Source organism: Mustelus asterias, chromosome 13, assembly GCF_964213995.1.
Source record: "Mustelus asterias chromosome 13, sMusAst1.hap1.1, whole genome shotgun sequence".
In the NCBI taxonomy this organism is placed as follows: Eukaryota; Metazoa; Chordata; class Chondrichthyes; order Carcharhiniformes; family Triakidae; genus Mustelus; species Mustelus asterias.
Window position 1 is genome coordinate 54,501,220 of NC_135813.1, and position 21,859 is coordinate 54,523,078.

Below are 21,859 nucleotides of genomic sequence, written 5' to 3' on the forward strand. Positions count from 1 at the left end.
AGCGGGTAAATGGAGTTGAAATCAACCATGATTGAATGGTGGAGTGGACTCGATGGGCCGAATGGCCTTACTTCCGCTCCTATGTCTTATGGTCTTATGGGTTGGGACATGCCTCCCACAAATCTGGCAGGGCCCCGGAAGGGTAAGGGTTCATGCTGCAGAATCAGAGAGTCGTGCAGACAGCCCCCCCCCCCCCCACCGATGAAATAAAGCGCAGTTAAGATCTTTGGAACCGTCAGGCTGTCAAGTTCTTTAAGCAGCCAGCTCTTTAAACTTTGGAAAAAAATGAGTTGGAAAAAAAAACTTGGGACAATTCCCCCCAAAAAATTCTAAGGGCGGGATTTCACAGTCTCGCTCGGGCGAAACAGGAAACTCCCATCCGAGGTTATCGGAGATTTCTGTGTCGGACCCTGGCCTGCTCTGATTCCATGGCGGGTATTCCAGTCCGAGTGTCGAATTTGGATAAAATCTGGATTAAATCGGGCTGGTTTTTTCAGCGAGAGTTTCAGAATGAATCTCCCGCACTCTGTGCGCTGCGGAGTGCCTCAGCGAGGATCAAACTGGAAAGCTGGGACCTATTCCCGCTGGAGAGGCCACTGTCAAGATCGGCACATGCACAGTAGCCCACACTGCCAGCCTCCCGATCGCTGGACAGCCCCATGATCCCCCCGCCTGCTATACGACCCTCCCCACAGCCCCATCGCTGAACCCCAAACACGCCCGGGCCAGTCCCCCCCACCCCCAGCCCGCCTTGATGTCCCCCACGCCCACAGCCCCGATCTCCCAATTCTCTCACCTGATCCCCCCCACCACTGCAGCCCCACCCCCTGCCTGCAGCCCCACCCCCTGCCCGCAGCCCCACCCCCTGCCCGCAGCCCCACCCCCCTGCCCGCAGCCCCATCCCCTGCCCGCAGCCCCACCCCCTGCCTGCAGCCCCACCCCCTGCCTGCAGCCCCACCCCCCTGCCTGCAGCCGCACCCCCCTGCCTGCAGCCCCACCCCCCTGCCTGCAGCCCCACCCCCCCGCCTGCTGCCCCACCCCCCCGCCTGCTGCCCCACCCCCCCGCCTGCTGCCCTACCCCCCGCCTGCAGCCCCAACCCCCCCCGCCTGCAGCCCCAACCCCCCCCCGCCTGCAGCCCCAACCCCCCCCGCCTGCAGCCCCAACCCCCCCCCGCCTGCAGCCCCAACCCCCCCCGCCTGCAGCCCCACGCCTCGCCTGCAGCCCCACCCCCTGCCTGCAGCCCCACCCCCTGCCTGCAGCCCCAATCCCCCCCGCCTGCAGCCCCACCCACCCGCCTGCAGCCCCACCCACCCGCCTGCAGCCCCACCCCCCCGCCTGCAGCCCCTCCCCACCCCCTGCCTGTAGCCCCACCCCCTGCCTGCAGCCCCACCCCCACCCCCTGCCTGCTGCCCCACCCCCTGCCTGCTGCCCCACCCCGCCTGCTGCCCCACCCCCTGCCTGCAGCCCCACCCCCTGCCTGCAGCCCCACCCCCTGCCTGCAGCCCCACCCCCTGCCTTCAGCCCCACCCCCTGCCTGCAGCCACATCCGCTGCCTGCAGCCACATCCCCCGCCCTCAGCCCCACCCCCCGCCCGCAGCCCCACCCCCTCCCCGCAGCCCCACCCCCTCCCCGCAGCCCCACCCCCTCCCCGCAGCCCCACCCCCTCCCCCTGCCCACAGCCCCACCCCCTCCCCCTGCCCGCAGACCCACCCCCTCCCCCTGCCCGCAGCCCCACCCCCACCCCCTGCCTGCAGCCCCACTCCCTCCTGCAGCCACATCCGCTGCCTGCAGCCACATCCCCCGCCCTCAGCCCCACCCCCCGCCCGCAGCCCCACCCCCCGCCCGCAGCCCCACCCCCCGCCCGCAGCCCCACCCCCTCCCCCTGCCCGAAGCCCCACCCCCTCCCCCTGCCCGCAGCCCCACCCCCTCCCCCTGCCCGCAGCCCCACCCCCCCCCTGCCCGCAGCCCCACCCCCTCCCCCTGCCCGCAGCCCCACCCCCTGCCTGCAGCCCCACCCCCTGCCTGCAGCCCCACCCCCTGCCTGCAGCCCCACCCCCTGCCTGCACCCCCTGCCTGCAGCCACATCCGCTGCCTGCAGCCACATCCGCTGCCTGCAGCCACATCCCCCGCCCTCAGCCCTACCCCCCGCCCGCAGCCCCACCCCCTCCCCGCAGCCCCACCCCCTCCCCGCAGCCCCACCCCCTCCCCGCAGCCAAACCCCCTCCCCGCAGCCCCACCCCCTCCCCCTGCCCGCAGCCCCACCCCCTCCCCCTGCCCGCAGCCCCACCCCCTCCCCCTGCCCGCAGCCCCACCCCCACCCCCTGCCCGCAGCCCCACCCCCTGCCCGCAGCCCCACCCCCTGCCTGCAGCCACATCCGCTGCCTGCAGCCACATCCCCCGCCCTCAGCCCCACCCCCCGCCCGCAGCCCCACCCCCCGCCCGCAGCCCCACCCCCTCCCCCTGCCCCACCCCCTCCCCCTGCCCGCAGCCCCACCCCCTCCCCCTGCCCGCAGCCCCACCCCCTCCCCCTGCCCGCAGCCCCACCCCCTCCCCCTGCCCGCAGCCCCTCCCCCTGCCCGCAGCCCCACCCCCTCCCCGCAGCCCCACCCCCTCCCCGAAACCCCACCCCCTCCCCCTGCCCGCAGCCCCAACACCCCCCCGCCCGCAGCCCCAACACCCCCCCGCCCGCAGCCCCAACCCCCCCTCCGCCCGCAGCCCCAACCCCCCCTCCGCCCGCAGCCCCAACCCCCCCCCGCCCGCAGCCCCAACCCCCCCCCGCCCGCAGCCCCAACCCCCCCCCGCCCGCAGCCCCAACCCCCCCTCCGCCCGCAGCCCCAACCCCCCCCCCCCCCGCCGCAGCCCCAACCCCCGCCCGCAGCCCCAACGCCCCCCCGCCCGCAGCCCCAACGCCCCCCCCCCCCGCCCGCAGCCCCAACCGCCCCCCCCCGCAGCCCCAACCCCCCCCCCCCCCGCCCGCAGCCCCAACCCCCCCCCCCGCCCGCAGCCCCAACCCCCCCCCCCCCGCCCGCAGCCCCAACCCCCCCCGCCCGCAGCCCCAACCCCCCGCCCGCAGCCCCAACCCCCCCCCCGCCCGCAGCCCCAACACCCCCCCCCGCCCGCAGCCCCAACACCCCCCCCCGCCCGCAGCCCCAACACCCCCCCCCGCCCGCAGCCCCAACACCCCCCCCCGCCCGCAGCCCCAACACCCCCCCCCGCCCGCAGCCCCAACACCCCCCCCGCCCGCAGCCCCAACACCCCCCCGCCCGCAGCCCCACCCCCCTCCCCCCGCCCGCAGCCCCACCCCCCTCCCCCCGCCCGCAGCCCCGCCCCCTCCCCCCGCCCGCAGCCCCGCCCCCTCCCCCGCCCCACACCCTGCCCCCTCCCCCCGCCCCACCCCCTCCCCCCGCAGCCCCACCCCCTCCCCCCGCAGCCCCACCCCCTCCCCCCTCCCCCCGCAGCCCCACCCCCTCCCCCCTCCCCCCGCAGCCCCACCCCCTCCCCCCTCCCCCCGCAGCCCCACCCCCTCCCCCTCCCCCCGCAGCCCCACCCCCTCCCCCCTCCCCCCGCAGCCCCACCCCCTCCCCCCTCCCCCCGCAGCCCCACCCCCTCCCCCCTCCCCCCGCAGCCCCACCCCCTCCCCCCTCCCCCCGCAGCCCCACCCCCTCCCCCCGCCCGCAGCCCCACCCCCCGCCCGCAGCCCCACCCCCTCCCCCCGCCCGCAGCCCCACCCCCTCCCCCCGCCCGCAGCCCCACCCCCTCCCCCCGTCCGCAGCCCCACCCCCTCCCCCCGCCCGCAGCCCCAACGCCCCCCCCCGCCCGCAGCCCCAACCCCCCCCCCCGCCCGCAGCCCCAACCCCCCCCCCCGCCCGCAGCCCCAACCCCCCCCCCCGCAGCCCCAACCCCCCCCCCGCCCGCAGCCCCAACCCCCCCCCCCCGCCCGCAGCCCCAACCCCCCCCCCCCGCCCGCAGCCCCAACCCCCCCCCCCGCCCGCAGCCTCAACCCCCCCCCGCCCGCAGCCCCAACCCCCCCCCCCGCCCGCAGCCCCACCCCCCGCCCGCAGCCCCACCCCCCGCCCGCAGCCCCACCCCCTCCCCCGCAGCCCGCAGCCCCACCCCCTCCCCCGCAGCCCGCAGCCCCACCCCCTCCCCCGCAGCCCGCAGCCCCACCCCCTCCCCCCGCCCGCAGCCCCACCCCCTCCCCCCGCCCGCAGCCCCACCCCCTCCCCCCGCCCGCAGCACCACCCCCTCCCCCCGCCCGCAGCCCCACCCCCTCCCCCCGCCCGCAGCCCCACCCCCTCCCCCCGCCCGCAGCCCCACCCCCTCCCCCCACCCGCAGCCCCACCCCCTCCCCCCACCCGCAGCCCCACCCCCTCCCTCCCCCCGCAGCCCCACCCCCTCCCTCCCCCCGCAGCCCCACCCCCTCCCTCCCCCCGCAGCCCCACCCCCTCCCTCCCCCCGCAGCCCCACCCCCTCCCCCCGCCCACAGCCCCACCCCCTCCCCCCGCCCGCAGCCCCACCCCCTCCCCCTGCCCGCAGCCCCACCTCCACCCCCTGCCCGCAGCCCCACCCCCTGCCCGCAGCCCCACCCCCTACCTGCAGCCCCACCCCCTGCCTGCAGGCCCACCCCCTGCCTGCAGGCCCTCCCCCTGCCTGCAGGCCCATCCCCGCCCTCAGCCCCAACCCCTGCCTGCAGCCCCACCCCCTGCCTGCAGGCCCACCCCCTGCCTGCAGGCCCACCCCCTGCCTGCAGGCCCACCCCCTGCCTGCAGGCCCATCCCCTGCCTGCAGCCCCACCCCCACCCCCTGCCTGCAGCCCCACCCCCACCCCCTGCCTGCAGCCCCACCCCCACCCCCTGCCTGCAGCCCCACCCCCACCCCCTGCCTGCAGCCCCACCCTCACCCCCTGCCTGCAGCCCCACCCTCACCCCCTGCCTGTAGCCCCACCCTCACCCCCTGCCTGTAGCCCCACCCTCACCCCCTGCCTGTAGCCCCACCCTCACCCCCTGCCTGTAGCCCCACCCTCACCCCCTGCCTGCAGCCCCACCCTCACCCCCTGCCTGCAGCCCCGCCCCCTGCCTGCAGCCCCGCCCCCTGCCTGCAGCCCCGCCCCCTGCCTGCAGCCCCGCCCCCTGCCTGCAGCCCCGCCCCCTGCCTGCAGCCCCGCCCCTGCCTGCAGCCCCGCCCCCTGCCTGCAGCCCCGCCCCCTGCCTGCAGCCCCGCCCCCTGCCTGCAGCCCCGCCCCCTGCCTGCAGCCACGCCCCCTGCCTGCAGCCCCGCCCCCTGCCTGCAGCCCCGCCCACTGCCTGCAGCCCCACCCCCACCCCCACCCCCACCCCCTGCCTGCAGCCCCAACCCCTCCACCTGCAGCTCCACCCCCCCACCTACAGCCCCCACCTGCAGCCCTGCCCCCCTACCTGCTGCCTCACCAGCCCCCACCCCGCCTCCCCACTTGCAGCCCCGCCTCCCCACTTGCAGCCCCACCCCCCACCTGCAGCCCCACCCCCTGCCTGCAGCCCCACCCCCTGCCTGCAGCCTCACACCTCCCACCTGCAGCCCCACCCCCTGCCTGCAGCCTCACACCTCCCACCTGCAGCCCCACCCCCTGCCTGCAGCCTCACCACCCCCCACAGCCTCCCCCCCCCACCTTCAGCCCTGACCTCCCCAGCAGCCTGGCCCCAATCCCACTGCCCCTCCCCCCCCCCCACCCTCCCACCCTCTCCCCCACCCTCTCCCCCCCCCACCCTCTCCCCCACCCCCCCACCGTGATGGCCAGTCCTAATTGCTGGCCTCCCTCCCTCTGTCACTCATTCCAAATGCAGAGTGGCAGTGAGACACCCCCATCCCCACTGATCGCCACCCCCCCCTCCCCCGAGGCTCTACCCCCCCACCAGGCCCTGCTCCCATTAGGCCCCACTCTCTTGGCACTGCCTGATGCCCGGTGGACAGTGCCAGGGGACCAAGGCTGAAACTGCCAAGGCGGCAATGCCCAGGGGGCACCCTCCCCGGTGCCCGATCCCCTGGGGAGACTCGATTGTCCCCACTTCACTCCAGCAGGGCTGGGCTCCCAGTTCGAAACCCCGCTGGAATGAACCACTCCTGGCGGAGGGGTGGCGGCTAGCGGGACCCAAGCCTGCTAACGCTATTCAAATTGTATTAACATGAGGGTCTGCATAAATTATGCAGTTCTGTGCCGATTTCTGGCACGGTGTGGATGGCATCGGAAATCTGGCTTCCAGAGACGTGCGGAGACCTTGGCACCCAGGGGAGATCCTGGGAAACGGCCTCTGCTGGATCTGCCGGTCCGCTGTGCTCCAAAAGGCGGCACGGTAGCACAGTGGTTAGCACTGCTGCTTCACAGCTCCAGGGACCTGGGTTCGATTCCCGGCTCGGGTCACTGTCTGTGTGGAGTTTGCACATTCTCCTCGTGTCTGCGTGGGTTTCCACCGGGTGCTTAAAATTGCCCCTTAGTGTCCTGAGATGCGTAGGTTAGAGGGATTAGTGGGTAAATATGTAGGGATATGGGGGTAGGGCCTGGGTGGTATTGTGGTCGGTGCAGATTCGATGGGCCAAATGGCCTCTTTCTGTACTGTAGGGTTTCAATGATTCTATGATTCTATGAAAAGCAGTGCAGTGGGATGGGGGAATCGCCCCCGCTGTGTTTGCAGTTTCAATGGATGTTTACTGAAATAACCATCAGTTTTATCATTAAAACATTCTCACTGCATGAAAGTTTCTAACAGCTGTCATTAGCAGTGTGGGTGCTGCAAGTTCACAGTTTGACAGACAGCTCCTATCGACTCTATTCAAGCATTAGGCTTGATGTTTAGCAGCGCAGCTGAGACAAAGGCCCAGAGCACTGAGGTGGGCCTTGTAGCCTGTCCACCTTGGCAGCCCCTGTGGTCACCTCCCATCAGCACTCCGGGACGGCAAGGCTGACCCCAGCACTAACGTGCCTCACAGCGCCAGTGACCTGGGTTCGATTCCCGGCTTGGGTCACAGTCTGTACGGGGTCTGCACGTTCTCCCTGTGTCTCTGTGGGTTTCCTCCAGTGCTCCAGTTTCCTCTCAGAGTGTCTCAGACATTGGGTCATTTAAGAGGTTGAAGTTTGGGATTGCTTTCTTTGAATCATTAGAGTTGACGGACAAAGAGCTTTTATCCATCAGTTTGATTGAGTTGGCCTGTGGTAAATCTCTACAATTCCTGTGGCAATAGGTTATCTGGAAGGGCAGACATTACTCAAACTCACTGGGGTTCTGACTCAGTATGGGTGCGGTGTATTTTGGTGATTCACACAGCTGCAGTACGAAACGCGATTACAAGCTGGAAGCAGTGAGACTGACGCTTACCTGTGCCGTGGCACTGATGATCATACTGCCACCTGATGCTCCCATCACCATCACTGATTCTTTGTCCTGTGATATTAATATGGACGGAGTCATGGACGAAGGTGGCTGTTGCCCTGCAACTGAGAATGACCGAATGTCAGAATGCAGACTTATCTCCCAGCTTCACTTTAACTGCGCCAGCGAGACTGCTGGGGTGTGAATGGAGGGAGATTCAAAATAGAATTCTCTACGTAGCGACAGGCTATTTGACCATGGTGGACTTCACAACTGGATCTCATTCCATCATTTTCGACACACTGGCCAGAAGGTGTCAATACAGAGTCAACAGGATCCAAAATCCAGGCTCCAGTATCCCGAATGCCATTCCCTAACTCAGCTCAGATCCAAGACGCAACCTCACAACCTTTTCCAGTTATCCAGAATAAATGCACTGATAACTGGATCTGTACCTAAAGCATTAAGCTCAAAAAGGACACGATTCATTTTACTTTGCTTTGAAACATCAGCCCTTTCCTCCCCTCACAGATGCTGCCAGACCTGCTGAGATTTTCCAGCGTTTTCTCCTTTGGTTTCAGATTCCAGCATCCGCAGTAATTTGCTTTTATCGTTTTACTAATGACTGCATTAGTAATAATTTGTGCCGGATATTATCTAATATATTGAGAAAATGACTCTATTGCAAAGTATTTGATCCCTAACATTTTTTGGTGACCTCTATAATAGCTGGAAATTTACACTCACAGGAGCAAGAAGGTTGGCTCCCCAGAATTAAGGCTTCAGTTCTTTTATCTGTACTTACCTGTTTTGATATCTGGAAATGTGCCATCTGCTCTGCAGAAATCTGCCATCTGATTATTCAAGATGATCCCCGTACTGCTGGAAAAGACCATGGAGCCAAATCTATAGAAACAAAAATACACCTTACCTCAAACCTCATAGAAGAAATCATAGAAACCCTACAGTGCAGAAGGAGGCCATTCGGCCCATCGAGTCTGCACTGACCACAATCCCACCCAGGCCCTACCCCCCACATATTTACCTGCTAATCCCTCTAACCTACGCATCCCAGGACTCTAAGGGGCAATTTTTAACCTGGCCAATCAACCTAACCCGCACATCTTTGGACTGTGGGAGGAAACCGGAGCACCCGGAGGAAACCCACGCAGACACGAGGAGAATGTGCAAACTCCACACAGACAGTGACCCGAGCTGGGAATCGAACCCGGGACCCTGGAGCTGTGAAGCAGCAGTGCTAACCACTGTGCTACCGTGCCGCCCACTGTGCTACCGTACCTTACCCAATTCCACTTAGAATCAGAGAATCCTACAGTGCAGGAGGAGGCCATTCAGCCCATGGAGCACAATCCCACCCAGACCTTATCCCCATAACACCATGCATTTACCTTAGTTAGTCTCACTAACACTGAGGGGCAATTTAGCACGGCCAATCCATCTGTGGGAGGAAACTGGAGCACTGGAGGAAACCCACATAGACACAGGGAGAACGTGCAGACCCCACACAGACTGTGACCCAAGCCGCGAATCGAACCCAGGTCCCTGGCGCTGTGAGGCAGCAGTGTTGACCACTGTGCCACCCCCCCCCCCCCCAAAGCCAATGTTCCAATTTCATCCCAAAACTGGCCATGCCAGATTCAATTTATATCTCAGCTGATTCTAACTCCCATCCTTTATCATATCCCAATTTCCCATTAGGTAGGGGGTCGGTTTAGCTCAGTTGGCTGGACGGCTGGTTCGAGGTGTGGAGCGACGTTAACAGCGCAGGTTCAATTTCTGCACTGGGCTGAGGTTATCCACCAGCTTTGCAGTGCCAACTTGTGCCAGGAGGCAGTGCTATTGTTGTAAAGTTCATTGATGAGGTGTCACATCGGCATGGTATGAATATTCAAAGGGGGGGTGGGAGGAACCATGTGGTGGGAAGCCCGTTAATAATACTGACATGTATTTAAATGAGGGAAAATCAGGAAATGAGAACTCGCCGGCAAGAATCCTTAAAAGAATCACAAATGGTCACTCAACAAAAAAGTCCAGAAAATGATGAATGTTTCCTCGGATGGATCCAGGAACGTTCCAGTTTGTTTAATACTGGCCCACTATTTTTTAAATCCATTCGTGGGACGTGGGCATTGCTGGCTGGCCAAGCCTAGTTGCTTTTGAACTAAGTGGTTTGTTAAACCATTTCAGAGGTCAGTTGAGAGTTGACCACTTTGCTGTGGCTCTGGAGTCACATGCAGGCCAGACCAGGGTAAGGATGGCAGATTTCCTTCCCTGAAGGACATTAGTGAACCATGACTTGAGGACCAATGGGAACTGAAAGTGAGTGATCGCCCCACAGGGTAAAGTCCTCTCTCAGGCAGAATATCTCTGGCAGTCATGTAGTCAACACCTGAAGACTTGAGCGCTGCTCCAGGCAGCCTCAGGTCAGACTGCTGCACATTGGCCTGGAAAAGATGTCACCTTCAGCTGTGAAGGGCTTTAGGGTTTCACTGTACAGACTGGCGCCAGTGTAGTCTGCTTTGCCACCAGTCAGTTACCATAAGGGAAACAAACGCCCGATATGTGTGCCACGACAGGAATGCAGGCACCTGCTCGTGCTGTCTCTGAAGATATACAGCAGCAGCCTGACTTTCCACCAGCCCCCTGCCTGCATCGTAGCAGTGAGGGTACAGAAGGTGAAGGCTGAAACAGGTCCATCGCAGTGACACTGGGGATGCAACCCTGGGGATAGTCCCTTCCCCAGAAACAGGAGGAGGGTGGGCGGGGATAGAAACAGCGGGTGGTGACCTGGTAGGCTGGTCATTTTTACACCTGCAGTTTTCCATCGCAGGAACCTGTGACAGGTACTCAGTGGTTGGTATCCAAACACAGGAATCGAGCTGTTACACGTGTCTGAAGCCCTGTGTGGTAATATTCTGGTTGCTGAACTTGATCGTCAATTAATGCTTCTTTACGTTCCAATCCCACAGAAATTTGATATGTTTATTGGCATCAAACTTGACTTATCATAGAATCTCTAAGTGCAGAAGGAGACCATTCAGCCCATTGAGCCTGCACCGACCACAATCCTATGGGATCATTTACATTCATCTGAAAAGGGCAGCTAGGGCCTTATCAGCAACATCAGACAGTGCAGCACTCTCTCAGTGCAGCAATGTGTATCAGTATGGATTTGGTGTATCAGTCTCTGCAATGGAATATGAAGCCAAAACCATCTGTGCCACAGGCCACGGTGCCACTCACTATGCCTCAACTGAGAACACAGTGACAGCATTCATTTAATCCGATGGCTGGGGAGTGCCTGATACTGTCTCAATGCGACATTCAACTAGACAAGGAATGATGGGTGAGAGTCCCTGGTCTCCCCGCGGCTACATGCCGCCACCATCAATGGGATTTCCCAGTGATTCCACCTCACGCTGCCTGGAAACCCGCGGCAGGCGGTGTGCTGTTGGCAGGACATGAAAATCCCGCCGGTGCAAACAGCTGGAAGACTCCACCTGATATCCTCACAACACATTCCATTCCCATTTCTGCTGCACCACAGAATCATAGAATCCCTACAGGGCGGAAGGCGCCCATTCGGCCCATCGAATCTGCACTGACCACAATCCCACCCAGCCCCAATCCCCGTCACCCCATGTATTTACCCTGTTAATCCCCCTGATAATAAGGGCCAATTCAGCATGCCCTATGCATCTAACCTGCACATCTTTGGAGTGTGGGAGGAAACCGGAGCACCCAGAGGAAACCCACGCAGACACGGGGAGAATGTGCAGACTCCGCAAAGTCAGTGGCCCGAGGCTGGGATTGCACCCTCACTGCGCAGTGAGGCAGCCGTGCTAACCACTGTGCCACCGTGCCACCCAGTAAATGGATTTGAGTCAAGTCCCTGTTTATACTATTTTAACAGAGCAATTGATTTGAACAGGAAAGATTCTAATGTGACTCAGAGGAATCACAGGCCTTTGGTTACGTGTCGTAGCTCGATTCCTGTGTTTGGATACCAGCCACTGAGTACCTGTCACAGGTTCCTGCGATGGATTTTCCTGGTATGTAACAAGCGAGTGGTTAAGTTGTGATACGTGGCAGGAGATTCCTGTACTTACGGGTAATTGATTGAACTGGTGACAGCTACAGCATTGCCATCTCTGTCTATGGCAGAAACATGACTGGTGCCATACTTGTCAAGTGCCTGAAGCCCTGTGTGGTAGTATTCTGGTTCGTGGACTTGATCGTCAATACGTTGTTGTATAAAGTTCGCAAACTGATCAGATAGCAGCTCAGATACCTGAATTAGAAGCAAAGAGAGGTCACAAGTCATGCCTGGGATCACTGCACAAACCTATCTCCTTTCCCACTCTAGGTTCTTAATTGGCAAGGGGATCAAAGGTTACGGGGAAAAGGTGGGAGAATGGGGTTGAGTGATTGAATGGTGGAGCAGACTCGATGGACCGAATGGCCTAATTCTGCTCCTATACTGAGGGCATGATATATCACAGGGTGCTGTTCTGAGACATATGGTGCATCAGAATGTTACAGTGAGGTCTCTGTAAAAGTTATTGATAAAGCTGTCCATTTTGGTATCTTTTCTCACCCAGTTTCCTACGTCTTACACACACTTTACACACTCACCTGGTGAAGGAGCAGCGCTCCAAAAGCTAGTGCCAAATAAACCTGTTGGACTTTAACCTGGTGTTGTGAGATTCTTACTGTGCCCACCCCAGTCCAACACCGGCATCCCCACATCACACACTTTAAATGTTGTGTCATCAAGAAAAACAACACAAACGTGCAGAAATATTTCCAAATAATGTTTAAGGCTTTTCAGGAAAGCAGGCAGTAAAATTCCCCTTGTAATGGGGTTCTGGTGAGCTGATTCAGTGATTAAATGCATCGTGCCTGGTGACACCAGGTCTGACATTCCACAAGGTCAGTGAGGGCTGTTCTATTCGATGGAATTGTTGGGCATCTGATGACCATGTGATCTGATTGCTGCTTCTGCATCAAGAACACAGGAAAGGGGAGCAGAAGCAGACCACTCGGCCCATCGCACCTGCTCAACCATCCAAAGCCATCATAGCTGATTTTGGCCTTCAACTCCACTTTTCCTTAATTCCCCAGAGTAATTTCAGCCTGGATAATACTAGACAGAACCATAGAATCATAGAATCCCTACACTGCAGAAAGAGGCCATTCAGCCCATTGAGTCTGCATTGACTCTCTGAAAGAGCATCCGACCCGGGCCCTCCCCCCCCAGCTCTATCCCTGTAACCCCATGCATTTACCATGGACAATCCACCTAACCTACATATTTTTGGACTGTGGGAGGAAACCGGAGCACCCGGAGGAAACCCACGCAGACACGGAGAGAATGTGCAACCTCCACCCAGACAGTGACCCGAGGCCAGAATTAAATGGCCATTACTACATGGATGGGGTCTGTGATTTTGTTAGTGACTTTCCCCTGGGTGAAATTGTCTGTCTAGGCTGACACAGAAGAATGTCAAATTCAATAAAGGTAATGGAGGGTTAACCTTGCCTCTGGAACTCTACTCCAGAAAGAATGTGAACTTCAGGCCGTTACTGAGCAAGAGATAGAAATACAAGTGTGATTATACATTGATAATCTTCCTTGCTGGTGTTGGTGAAGAGAGTATAAACAGGGGAACACTAACGTATGAGTGGTGCCTCTGATCTATCATTTTACTCAGCTGTCCATTTCCAAATTTCAAGGCCTCGATGATTCGATGGTACGTCTGCACCTTTCGCCTTCGCCCCATGGATTCTGGAGTAAATTTAAAACCTGTCGAGATCAGAACAAAATCTATTACCGTTCAATTCACTCGGAGTGAAATGCTGATCTACTTATTGCCGGGAGTAATCTCTGTCGATTTGATAAAAGAACTTGCATTGCCCATAAATAACCCTCAGAGCAGGTGGAACATGTTGATGCCAGGTTTATAATCACCCCTTGTTTGTATTCAGAAGCCACAGATGGAGGAATAAGTGACTGTGCGTGCCAAATCACCAGGGAAACTAGGTTTTGGTCAGCGATGTTGGCATCCCAAAAATGAATGAAAGCAGCATGGGTGAGATACAGAGTAAAGCTGCAACTACACTCTCCCTGTCAAACGCCCTGGGACAGGTACAGTTATATAAGGAGCAAAGCTCCCTCCACATAGACACAGCAAAGGTCTGCAGTGGAGGTAAGCTCCCCCTGCACTGACAATGTGCGGAATTTTCCTGTCCCACCCGCCATGGGGGGGGGGGGGGGGGGTGCATGCACAGGTCCATCGACCTGAGGTGGGATTTTCTGGTCTTGGGGCAAACCTGGCTGGGAAATCCTGCCCAATGTATCTCAGCCATGCTCTCATTATCGCACACACAGATATAAAGGAACATTTTCTCCTGATCATTCACGTATGTGGCCTCTCCGCGCTGTTCACTGGCGGCGGAATCCTTTGGTCCCAACACCGTCAATGGGATTTCCCACTGACTGCAGCCCCCACCGCTGGGAATCTGGCAGCGCGGGCGGCAGGAGGGGGGTGTGCGCTGATACAGGGCCAGAGGGTCCCTCCAGCGTAAACACCTGGAAAATTTCAGCCATATCTCTCTGGGGTTTCAGCAATCCTTCCAATCAGGTTATGGTAGCTAACTGGAGAACTGGCACAGAAACACAGACAGCTACATACCAGGCAGAAACACCAACAGATATCAATGAGGAGACAGGTTGGTGGGTGCAGTTCCTGGTCTAAGGTGATAATGTCAGACCTACCTTTCAGTACGTTGAGGATGAAGCTGAGAATGGCTCCCCTTGAAGGCAGGGGTGGAGTGTACATCGTGTAATCACCCAGCGAAATAGTCAGCGGCTCCGTCACTGAAACTCTGTACTGCTTCAAATCTTGTAATGTTATAAAGCTACCTACACACAAGGAGAGAACAAAGATCTCAGCTCCCTCTGAATGTCTATGAAATGCCCAGTGTTTGACCAGGAAGATCAGTCCAGCTTGCCAGGCCCCAAGGATCAGGCTGGAACCAACTCTTGGACAATCCCCAGCCCTCCGACAGTCCCTAGACTCTCCAACACCCTCCTGATGCCCCCTGACACTTTGACTCCCCCGTGACCCTACAACCCGGCACGGTAGCACAGTGGTTAGCACTGCTGCTTCACAGCTCCAGGGACCTGGGTTCGATTCCCGGCTCGGGTCACTGTCTGTGTGGAGTTTGCACAGTCTCCTCGTGTCTGCGTGGGTTTCCTCCGGGTGCTCTGGTTTCCTCCCACAGTCCAAAGCTGTGCGGGTTAGGTTGATTGGCCATTCTAAAAATTGCCCCTTAGTGTCCTGGGATGCGTAGATTAGAGGGATTAGTGGGTAAAATATGTAGGGATATGGGGGAAGGGCCTGGGTGGGATTGTGGTCGGTGCAGACTCGATGGGCCGAATGGCCTCTTTCTGTACTGTAGGGTTTCTATGATTTCTCTGAACCCCTCCCGTTTCTCAGTGTCTTCCCCCTCCTCCCCCCACCACACAACCTGACCCCAGCCTCCCATCTGACCCAGCTGGTATCCTACCAACCCAGCCACCCTACCCACACACACTCACTAACGTGGTGAAAAGCCATTTAAATGTCCCTAGGTTTTACACTGTGCGAGTGAATGAAGACATCAAAATACAACAGGCGGTGCTGCAAAAACTGGGAGTGAGGCTAGACTTCCCCACAAGATACTGACCAATGAGGGAACCTCTGAGAACAAGTGACTGTAACACTGTATCCCGCACCCTCTCCTTCTCCTATGTACTCTACAAACGGTATGCTTTGTCTGTGTAGCGCACAAGGAACAATACTTTTCACATGTCATAAATCAAATCAAATCATTTCTGGTTCTAAATTCTAGGCCAGAAATGTAAAGCACTGTGTAAACAAATAATCCAATGGCCATTGCCCTTGGAGTTTCACTCCTATTTATTGGTAAGAAAGGTATTGGAAGCACTGGGCGGCAGGGTGGCCAGGCTCGATTCCGGCCTTGGGTGGCTGTCTGTGCAGAGTCTGCAAGTTCTCCCCGTGTCTGCGTGGGTTTCTTCCGGGTGCTCCGGTTTCCTCCCACAGCCCGAAAATGTGCAGGTTAGGTGGATTGATCATGCTAAATTGCCTGTTAGTGTCCAAAGATGTGTAGGTTAGATGAATTAGCCATGGGAAATGTGTGAGGTTACGGGGATAGGACGGAATAGAGGGCCTGGGGACTCTGTCAGAGAGTTGGTGCAGGCTCGATGGGCTGAATGTTCTCTTTTGCACCGTAGGGATTCGATGATATGGGAAAAATGACCATTTTCCTGACAGCCAGGCATCATCCAATTGGTTTACTTGTGTTTGCTTGCCAACTGGCCAGAGGGAAGTGGGTGCTACAGGGCTTGATGTGTGTGGAGCATTGTCTATAAAACTTTGGAGCAAGCAAGGAGATGGATTAAGGGCTTGCCTTGTCGACTCTGAGTATTGGCTTTGTAATAGAAACATAGAAACATAGAAAAACTACAGCACAAAACAGGCCCTTCGGCCCCACAAGTTGTGCCGAACATATCCCTACCTTTTAGGCCTACCTATAACCCCCCATCCTATCAAGCTCCATGTACTCATCCAGGAGTCTCTTAAAAGACCCTATTGAGTTTGCCTCCACCACCACTGACGGCAGCCGATTCTACTCGCCCACCACCCTCTGTGTGAAAAACTTCCCCCTAACATCTCCCCTGTACCTACCCCCCAGCACCTTAAACCTGTGTCCTCTCGTAGCAGCCATTTCCACCCTGGGAAAAAGCCTCTGAGAGTCCACCCGATCTATGCCTCTCAACATCTTATATACCTCTATTAGGTCTCCTCTCATCCTACGTCTCTCCAAGGAGAAAAAACCGAGCTCCTCAGCCTATCCTCATAAGGCATGCCACTCAATCCAGGCAACATCCTTGTAAATCGCCTCTGCACCCTTTCAATCTTTTCCACATCCTTCCTGTAATGAGGCGACCAGAACTGAGCACAGTACTCCAAGTGGGGTCTGACGAGGGTCTTATACAGCTGCATCATTATCCCCGGACTCCTAAACTCAATCCCTCGATTGATAAAGGCCAGCCAGCCTTCTTATCCACCTCCTCCACCTGCGGGGCCGATTTTAGAGTCCTATGGACCCGGACCCCAAGGTTCTTCTGATCCTCTACAGTACTAAGAGTCTTTCCCTTTATATTGTACTCCTTCATCCCATTTGACCTGCCAAAATGGACCACTACGTATTTATCTGGGTTGAAGTCCATCTGCCACTTCTCCGCCCAGTCTTGCATCCTATCTATGTCCCTCTGTAACTTCTGACATCCCTCCAGACTATCCACAACCCCACCAACCTTCGTGTCGTCGGCAAACTTACCAACCCATCCCTCCACTTCCTCATCCAGGTCATTTATGAAAATGACAAACAGCAAGGGTCCCAGAACAGATCCCTGATTGACAACCATGAAACCATTGTCGATTGTCGGAAAAGCCCATCTAGTTGACTAATGCCCTTTAGGGAAGGAAATCTGCTGTCCTTACCTGGTCTGACCTACATGGGACTCCAGAGTCACAGCAATGTGGTTGATTCTCAACCGCCCTCGGGCAATAAATACTGGCCAGCCAGCGATGCCCATGTCCCACGATTGAATAAATTAAAAAAACCTCTGGGAATGGAGTAAATGTGAAAACATGTCCAGAGTAGCAGGTGGAGTGATTGCAACCCCATGTACTGGATCTACACACTGTGAGGTTCAGAGGAGTTGGTAAGTAACAGCAAAACAAGAACAGCTTCAAAGTGGTGATGCCGTGATCCATTGCTATCCGCAGGGAATGTCATTACAGGAAGTGAGCCACAGGTAGAATCCCTATAGCACATGAGGAGACCATTTGACCCATCGAGTCTGCACCGACAACATTCCCACCCAGGCCCTATCCCCGTAACCCCACATATTTACCCTCCTAATCCCCTGACTAAGGGACAATTTAGCATGGCCAGTCAACTTAATCCGCACATCTTTTGGACTGTGGGAGGAAACCCACGCAGACACGGGGAGAATGTGCAGATTCCGCGCAGATAGTGACCCAAGCCGGGAATTGAACCCGGGACCCTGGCGCTGTCAGGCAGCAGTGCTAACCACTGTGCCACACTCGGTCCAGAGCCTCAGAGATTCTGAGTGGAAAATCCATCCTCACTGCACTTCATCATTGCTACCACCTTTCACACCCCACTGGTATCATTGCATGAGACAACATAAGAGAAATACCTGAATCATTAACAGCTTGTATATCTCTGATGAGATTCTGTGCGATTTTGCCACTGTAGAAAGCATCAGGTCCTTCTTCTGCAATGACCTTCAGTGTTTCAGCAAGCTGAGGGTACGTCACATTCTTCAGTAGATGATCATCTTTGTAAAATAGTGAACTAAAGGGACGACAAGTGTGATTAATTTAAATCCCTGAACCATTTTGAACCGAAACTTAACAAACTGATACTGTGTCTCCCTAGCATTCACTCATAGTCAGAGGTTTGACTTCCTCCCTCTGTTATTTGGAATACGCTGATCAACACCTTCCAACTTTCTTAATATATCATTCCAACAACTTCCCATATCCAATCACATACCATGGCTGGGATTCTCTGCCCTCGCCCGGGGCTGGGATTCTCCGCCCTCGCCCGGGGCTGGGATTCTCCGACTTCGCCCGGGGCTGGGATTCTCCGACCTCGCCCGGGGCTGGGATTCTCCGACCTCGCCCGGGGCTGGGATTCTCCGACCTCGCCCGGGGCTGGGATTCTCCGACCTCGCCCGGGGCTGGGATTCTCCGACCTCGCCCGGGGCTGGGATTCTCCGACCTCGCCCGGGGCTGGGATTCTCCGACCTCGCCCAGGGCTGGGATTCTCCGACCTCGCCCGGGGCTGGGATTCTCCGACCTCGCCCGGGGCTGGGATTCTCCGACCTCGCCCGGGGCTGGGATTCTCCGGCCTCGCTGGGATTCTCCGGCCTCGCCTGGGACTGGGATTCTCCGGCCTCGCCTGGGACTGGGATTCTCCGGCCTCGCCTGGGACTGGGATTCTCCGGCCTCGCTGGGATTCTCCGGCCTCGCTGGGATTCTCCGGCCTCGCTGGGATTCTCCGGCCTCGCTGGGATTCTCCGGCCTCGCTGGGATTCTCCGGCCTCGCTGGCAGCAGTGACATTGCAGAATTCCGGTCCAAATCCCATTCAGCCACAGCACTCGTTCACTGACCTCCTGGTCACCAATGCTTCCAATTTAAAATTCCCATCTTCCTGCTTAAATCCACCATGACCTCCTCCTCTTTATCTTGAATCTCCTCCAGCCTCTACAGCCTCTGCAATATGTAATCTTGCTCTGACTCTCGCCACTTGTGTATCTCCCTAGTTCCCTTCTCTCCACTATTGGCAGCCCTAAATTCTGAAATTCCCAATCTAACCCTCTCTCTTACCTCCTGTAAGACATTTCTTTAAACCGACCTGTGATCACTCCTCCAATATCTCTTTCCTTCAGTCGATTTTTCACTGATTATACTGCAATGGAGCCCTTTTCCAATTAAAATTAATATTTAAACTCAAGATGTTAAGATATTCTTATAGGAACACGTGAATGAGTCTGTGAAAGGCAGCAGGGAGAAATGAATTCATCCCTTGGTGGGAAGACTAAGGAAACTTGGCATGTCCGCTACGCCTCTCACCAACTTTTACAGATGCACCATAGGAAGCATTCTTTCTGGTTGTATCACAGCTTGGTATGGCTCCTGCTCTGCCCAAGACCACAAGAACTACAAAAGATCGTGAACGAAGCCCAGTCCGTCACTCAAACCAGCCTCCCACCCATTGACTCTGTCTACACTTCCTGCTGCCTCAGAAAAGCAGCCAACATAATCAAGGACTCCACGTACCCCGGACATTCTCTCTTCCATCTTCTTCCATCCGGAAAAAGATACAAAAGTCTGAGGACACGTACCAACCGACTCAAGAACAGCTTCTTCCCTGCTGCTTTCAGACTTTTGAATGGACCTACCTTGCATTAAGTTGATCTTTCTCTACACCCTAGCTATGAATGTAACACTACATTCTGCACGCTCTCCTTTCCTTCTCTATGAACAGTATGCTTTGTCTGTGTAGCGCGCAAGAAACAATACTTTTCACTGTATACTAATACATGTAACAATAATAAATCAAATCAAAAGCAAACCATTTGGGTTTTGAGACAGTCTCACAGCTTCATGGTGGCTGAGCAGAAACTGAATTTCAATGGCATGAGAGGATATGAATGAGGACCAGGAGACATTCGGCCCCTCGGCTGAAATGATTGTGGCCTAAACTCCATGGTGGGGGAGGGTGATTCTCCCAGCCCGCTGTGCCAGGCTCTGATCAGGATCTGCTCCAGAGTGAGTGCGAACCTAGTCCCAGCTGATTTACATTTGAAACTTCTTACCCGGCTGAATGCCGTGTGTTTTCTCTCCTCCCAGTACGCAGGATGCAAACTGATTTCATGCTGGCCCTCTGGCAGGAATTGCAACCTGTCCATGACGGCTGGGAGAGAAAGATCTCACACTCATTCAACGCTGGCCTGAAACTGATTTTTCAGCTGCCGACACCCCTGCACCCCCCCCTCTCCCTCCCCATCCACCCCCACACTCGTCAATAAACCTGTTGTGGTGGGGACAGAAACAGTGCACCCTGGAACTGAATCCATTTGACTGAGCAATTAATCCGGTCACCCCATCTCTGTAATCTCCATCAGCACCACATTGGTGGAGGGACGGCACGGTGGCACAGTGGTTAGCACTGCTGCCTCGCGTCCTCAGGGACCCGGGCTCGATTCCTGGCTTGGGTCACTGTCGGTGCGGAGTTTGCATGTTCTCCCCGTGTCTGAGTGGGTTTCCTCAGGGTGCTCCAGTTTCCTCCCACAGTCCGAAAGGCGTGCTGGTTAGGTGCATTGGCCATGCTAAATTCTCCCTCAGTGTACCCGAACAGGCGCTGAAGTGTGGCGACTAGGGGATTTTCACAGTAACTTCATTGCAGTGTTAATTGTAAAGCTACTTGTGACTAATAAACTTTAAACTTTTTAAACTTTCATTCTCCAAGATCTCCGCACTCCTCCAATTCCAGACCCTTAAACTTCCCCAATATTTTTGTAACACCAGCTGTGGCCGTGTCTGTATTGGGCTAAACCGTTAATAATTGAATCTCTAATCCTCTCCATTTCTCCTTCCTCCTTTCAGACAGTCCTTAAAACACCTTGGACATAGTTTTTAATCTTTATGAGGTTAGGTGTCAGATTGTGTCTGATATTACTTCTGTGCATAGCTTTGGGGTGCTTTATAATGGTAAAGGTGCCACAGGAATGGAAATTGCTGTAAGGAGTTTGGCCAAAATACTGGAATGTTGCAGGATCACGAGGCCCTAACTCAATGCCAATTTTCAAATTAAACTCTGCACACGCTACCCGGTGCAAGGCCTTATCCTTACCTCAGTGACGACTTCTTTAATTGCTCACGAAACATCCGATGTGAAACAACTCTCTTTAAATACTCTGGGAACTGGAATCCATGTTCTGCAAGCTTAATTGAAGGTTCAAACAGGGATTTCCAGGGTAATTTCCCAAATTTCTGGTGTGCCTCCTCGTAACCCCGCAGTTCTCCAGGTACAGCAATCCATTGGGAACCTGGGCCTGGGGCAGAGTTAACACAGACACACATCAGCCTAATACTCCGTACAGCAAATACACAGCTTAATACCCCATATAGCAGATACACAGACAATTACTCAATACAACAGTGACACAGCCTAATACTCAATGCAGCAGTGACACAGGCTAATACTCCATACAGCAGACACACAGCCAAATACCCCATACAGCAGACACACAGCCAAATACCCCATACAGCAGACACACAGCCAAATACCCTATACAGCAGACACACAGCCTAATACTCAATGCAGCAGATACACAGCCTAATACCCCATACAGCAGACACACAGCCTAATACTCAATGCAGCAGATACACAGCCTAATACCCCATACAGCAGACACACAGCCTAATACTCAATGCAGCAGATACACAGCCTAATACTCAATGCAGCAGACACACAGCCTAATACTCAATGCAGCAGATACACAGCCTAATACCCCATACAGCAGACACACAGCCTAATACTCAATGCAGCAGATACACAGCCTAATACTCAATGCAGCAGACACACAGCCTAATACTCAATGCAGCAGATACACAGCCTAATACCCCATACAGCAGACACACAGCCTAATACTCAATGCAGCAGATACACAGCCTAATACTCAATGCAGCAGATACACAGCCTAATACTCAATGCAGCAGACACACAGCCTAATACTCAATGCAGCAGACACACAGCCTAATACTCAATGCAGCAGATACACAGCCTAATACTCAATGCAGCAGACACACAGCCTAATACTCAATG

The 21,859-nt window shown here is 57.1% G+C and overlaps 1 protein-coding gene across 1 annotated transcript in view; it reads right to left on the minus strand.

The window, feature by feature from the left end:
* Positions 1-6,895: 6,895 nt before the first annotated feature.
* The window catches only part of LOC144503115 (glutathione hydrolase 5 proenzyme-like), an 81,510-nt gene continuing 66,546 nt past the window's right edge, over positions 6,896-21,859 (minus strand). Inside the window, exons 5-11 of the mRNA XM_078227626.1 lie at positions 20,885-21,086; positions 17,660-17,817; positions 14,141-14,287; positions 13,041-13,168; positions 11,472-11,653; positions 8,147-8,247; positions 6,896-7,466 (exon numbers count right to left, since the gene is read on the minus strand). Coding sequence (XP_078083752.1) covers positions 7,315-7,466; positions 8,147-8,247; positions 11,472-11,653; positions 13,041-13,168; positions 14,141-14,287; positions 17,660-17,817; positions 20,885-21,086 — 1,070 coding nt within the window. The 3' untranslated portion in view covers positions 6,896-7,314. The remainder of the gene's footprint in view (positions 7,467-8,146; positions 8,248-11,471; positions 11,654-13,040; positions 13,169-14,140; positions 14,288-17,659; positions 17,818-20,884; positions 21,087-21,859) is intronic.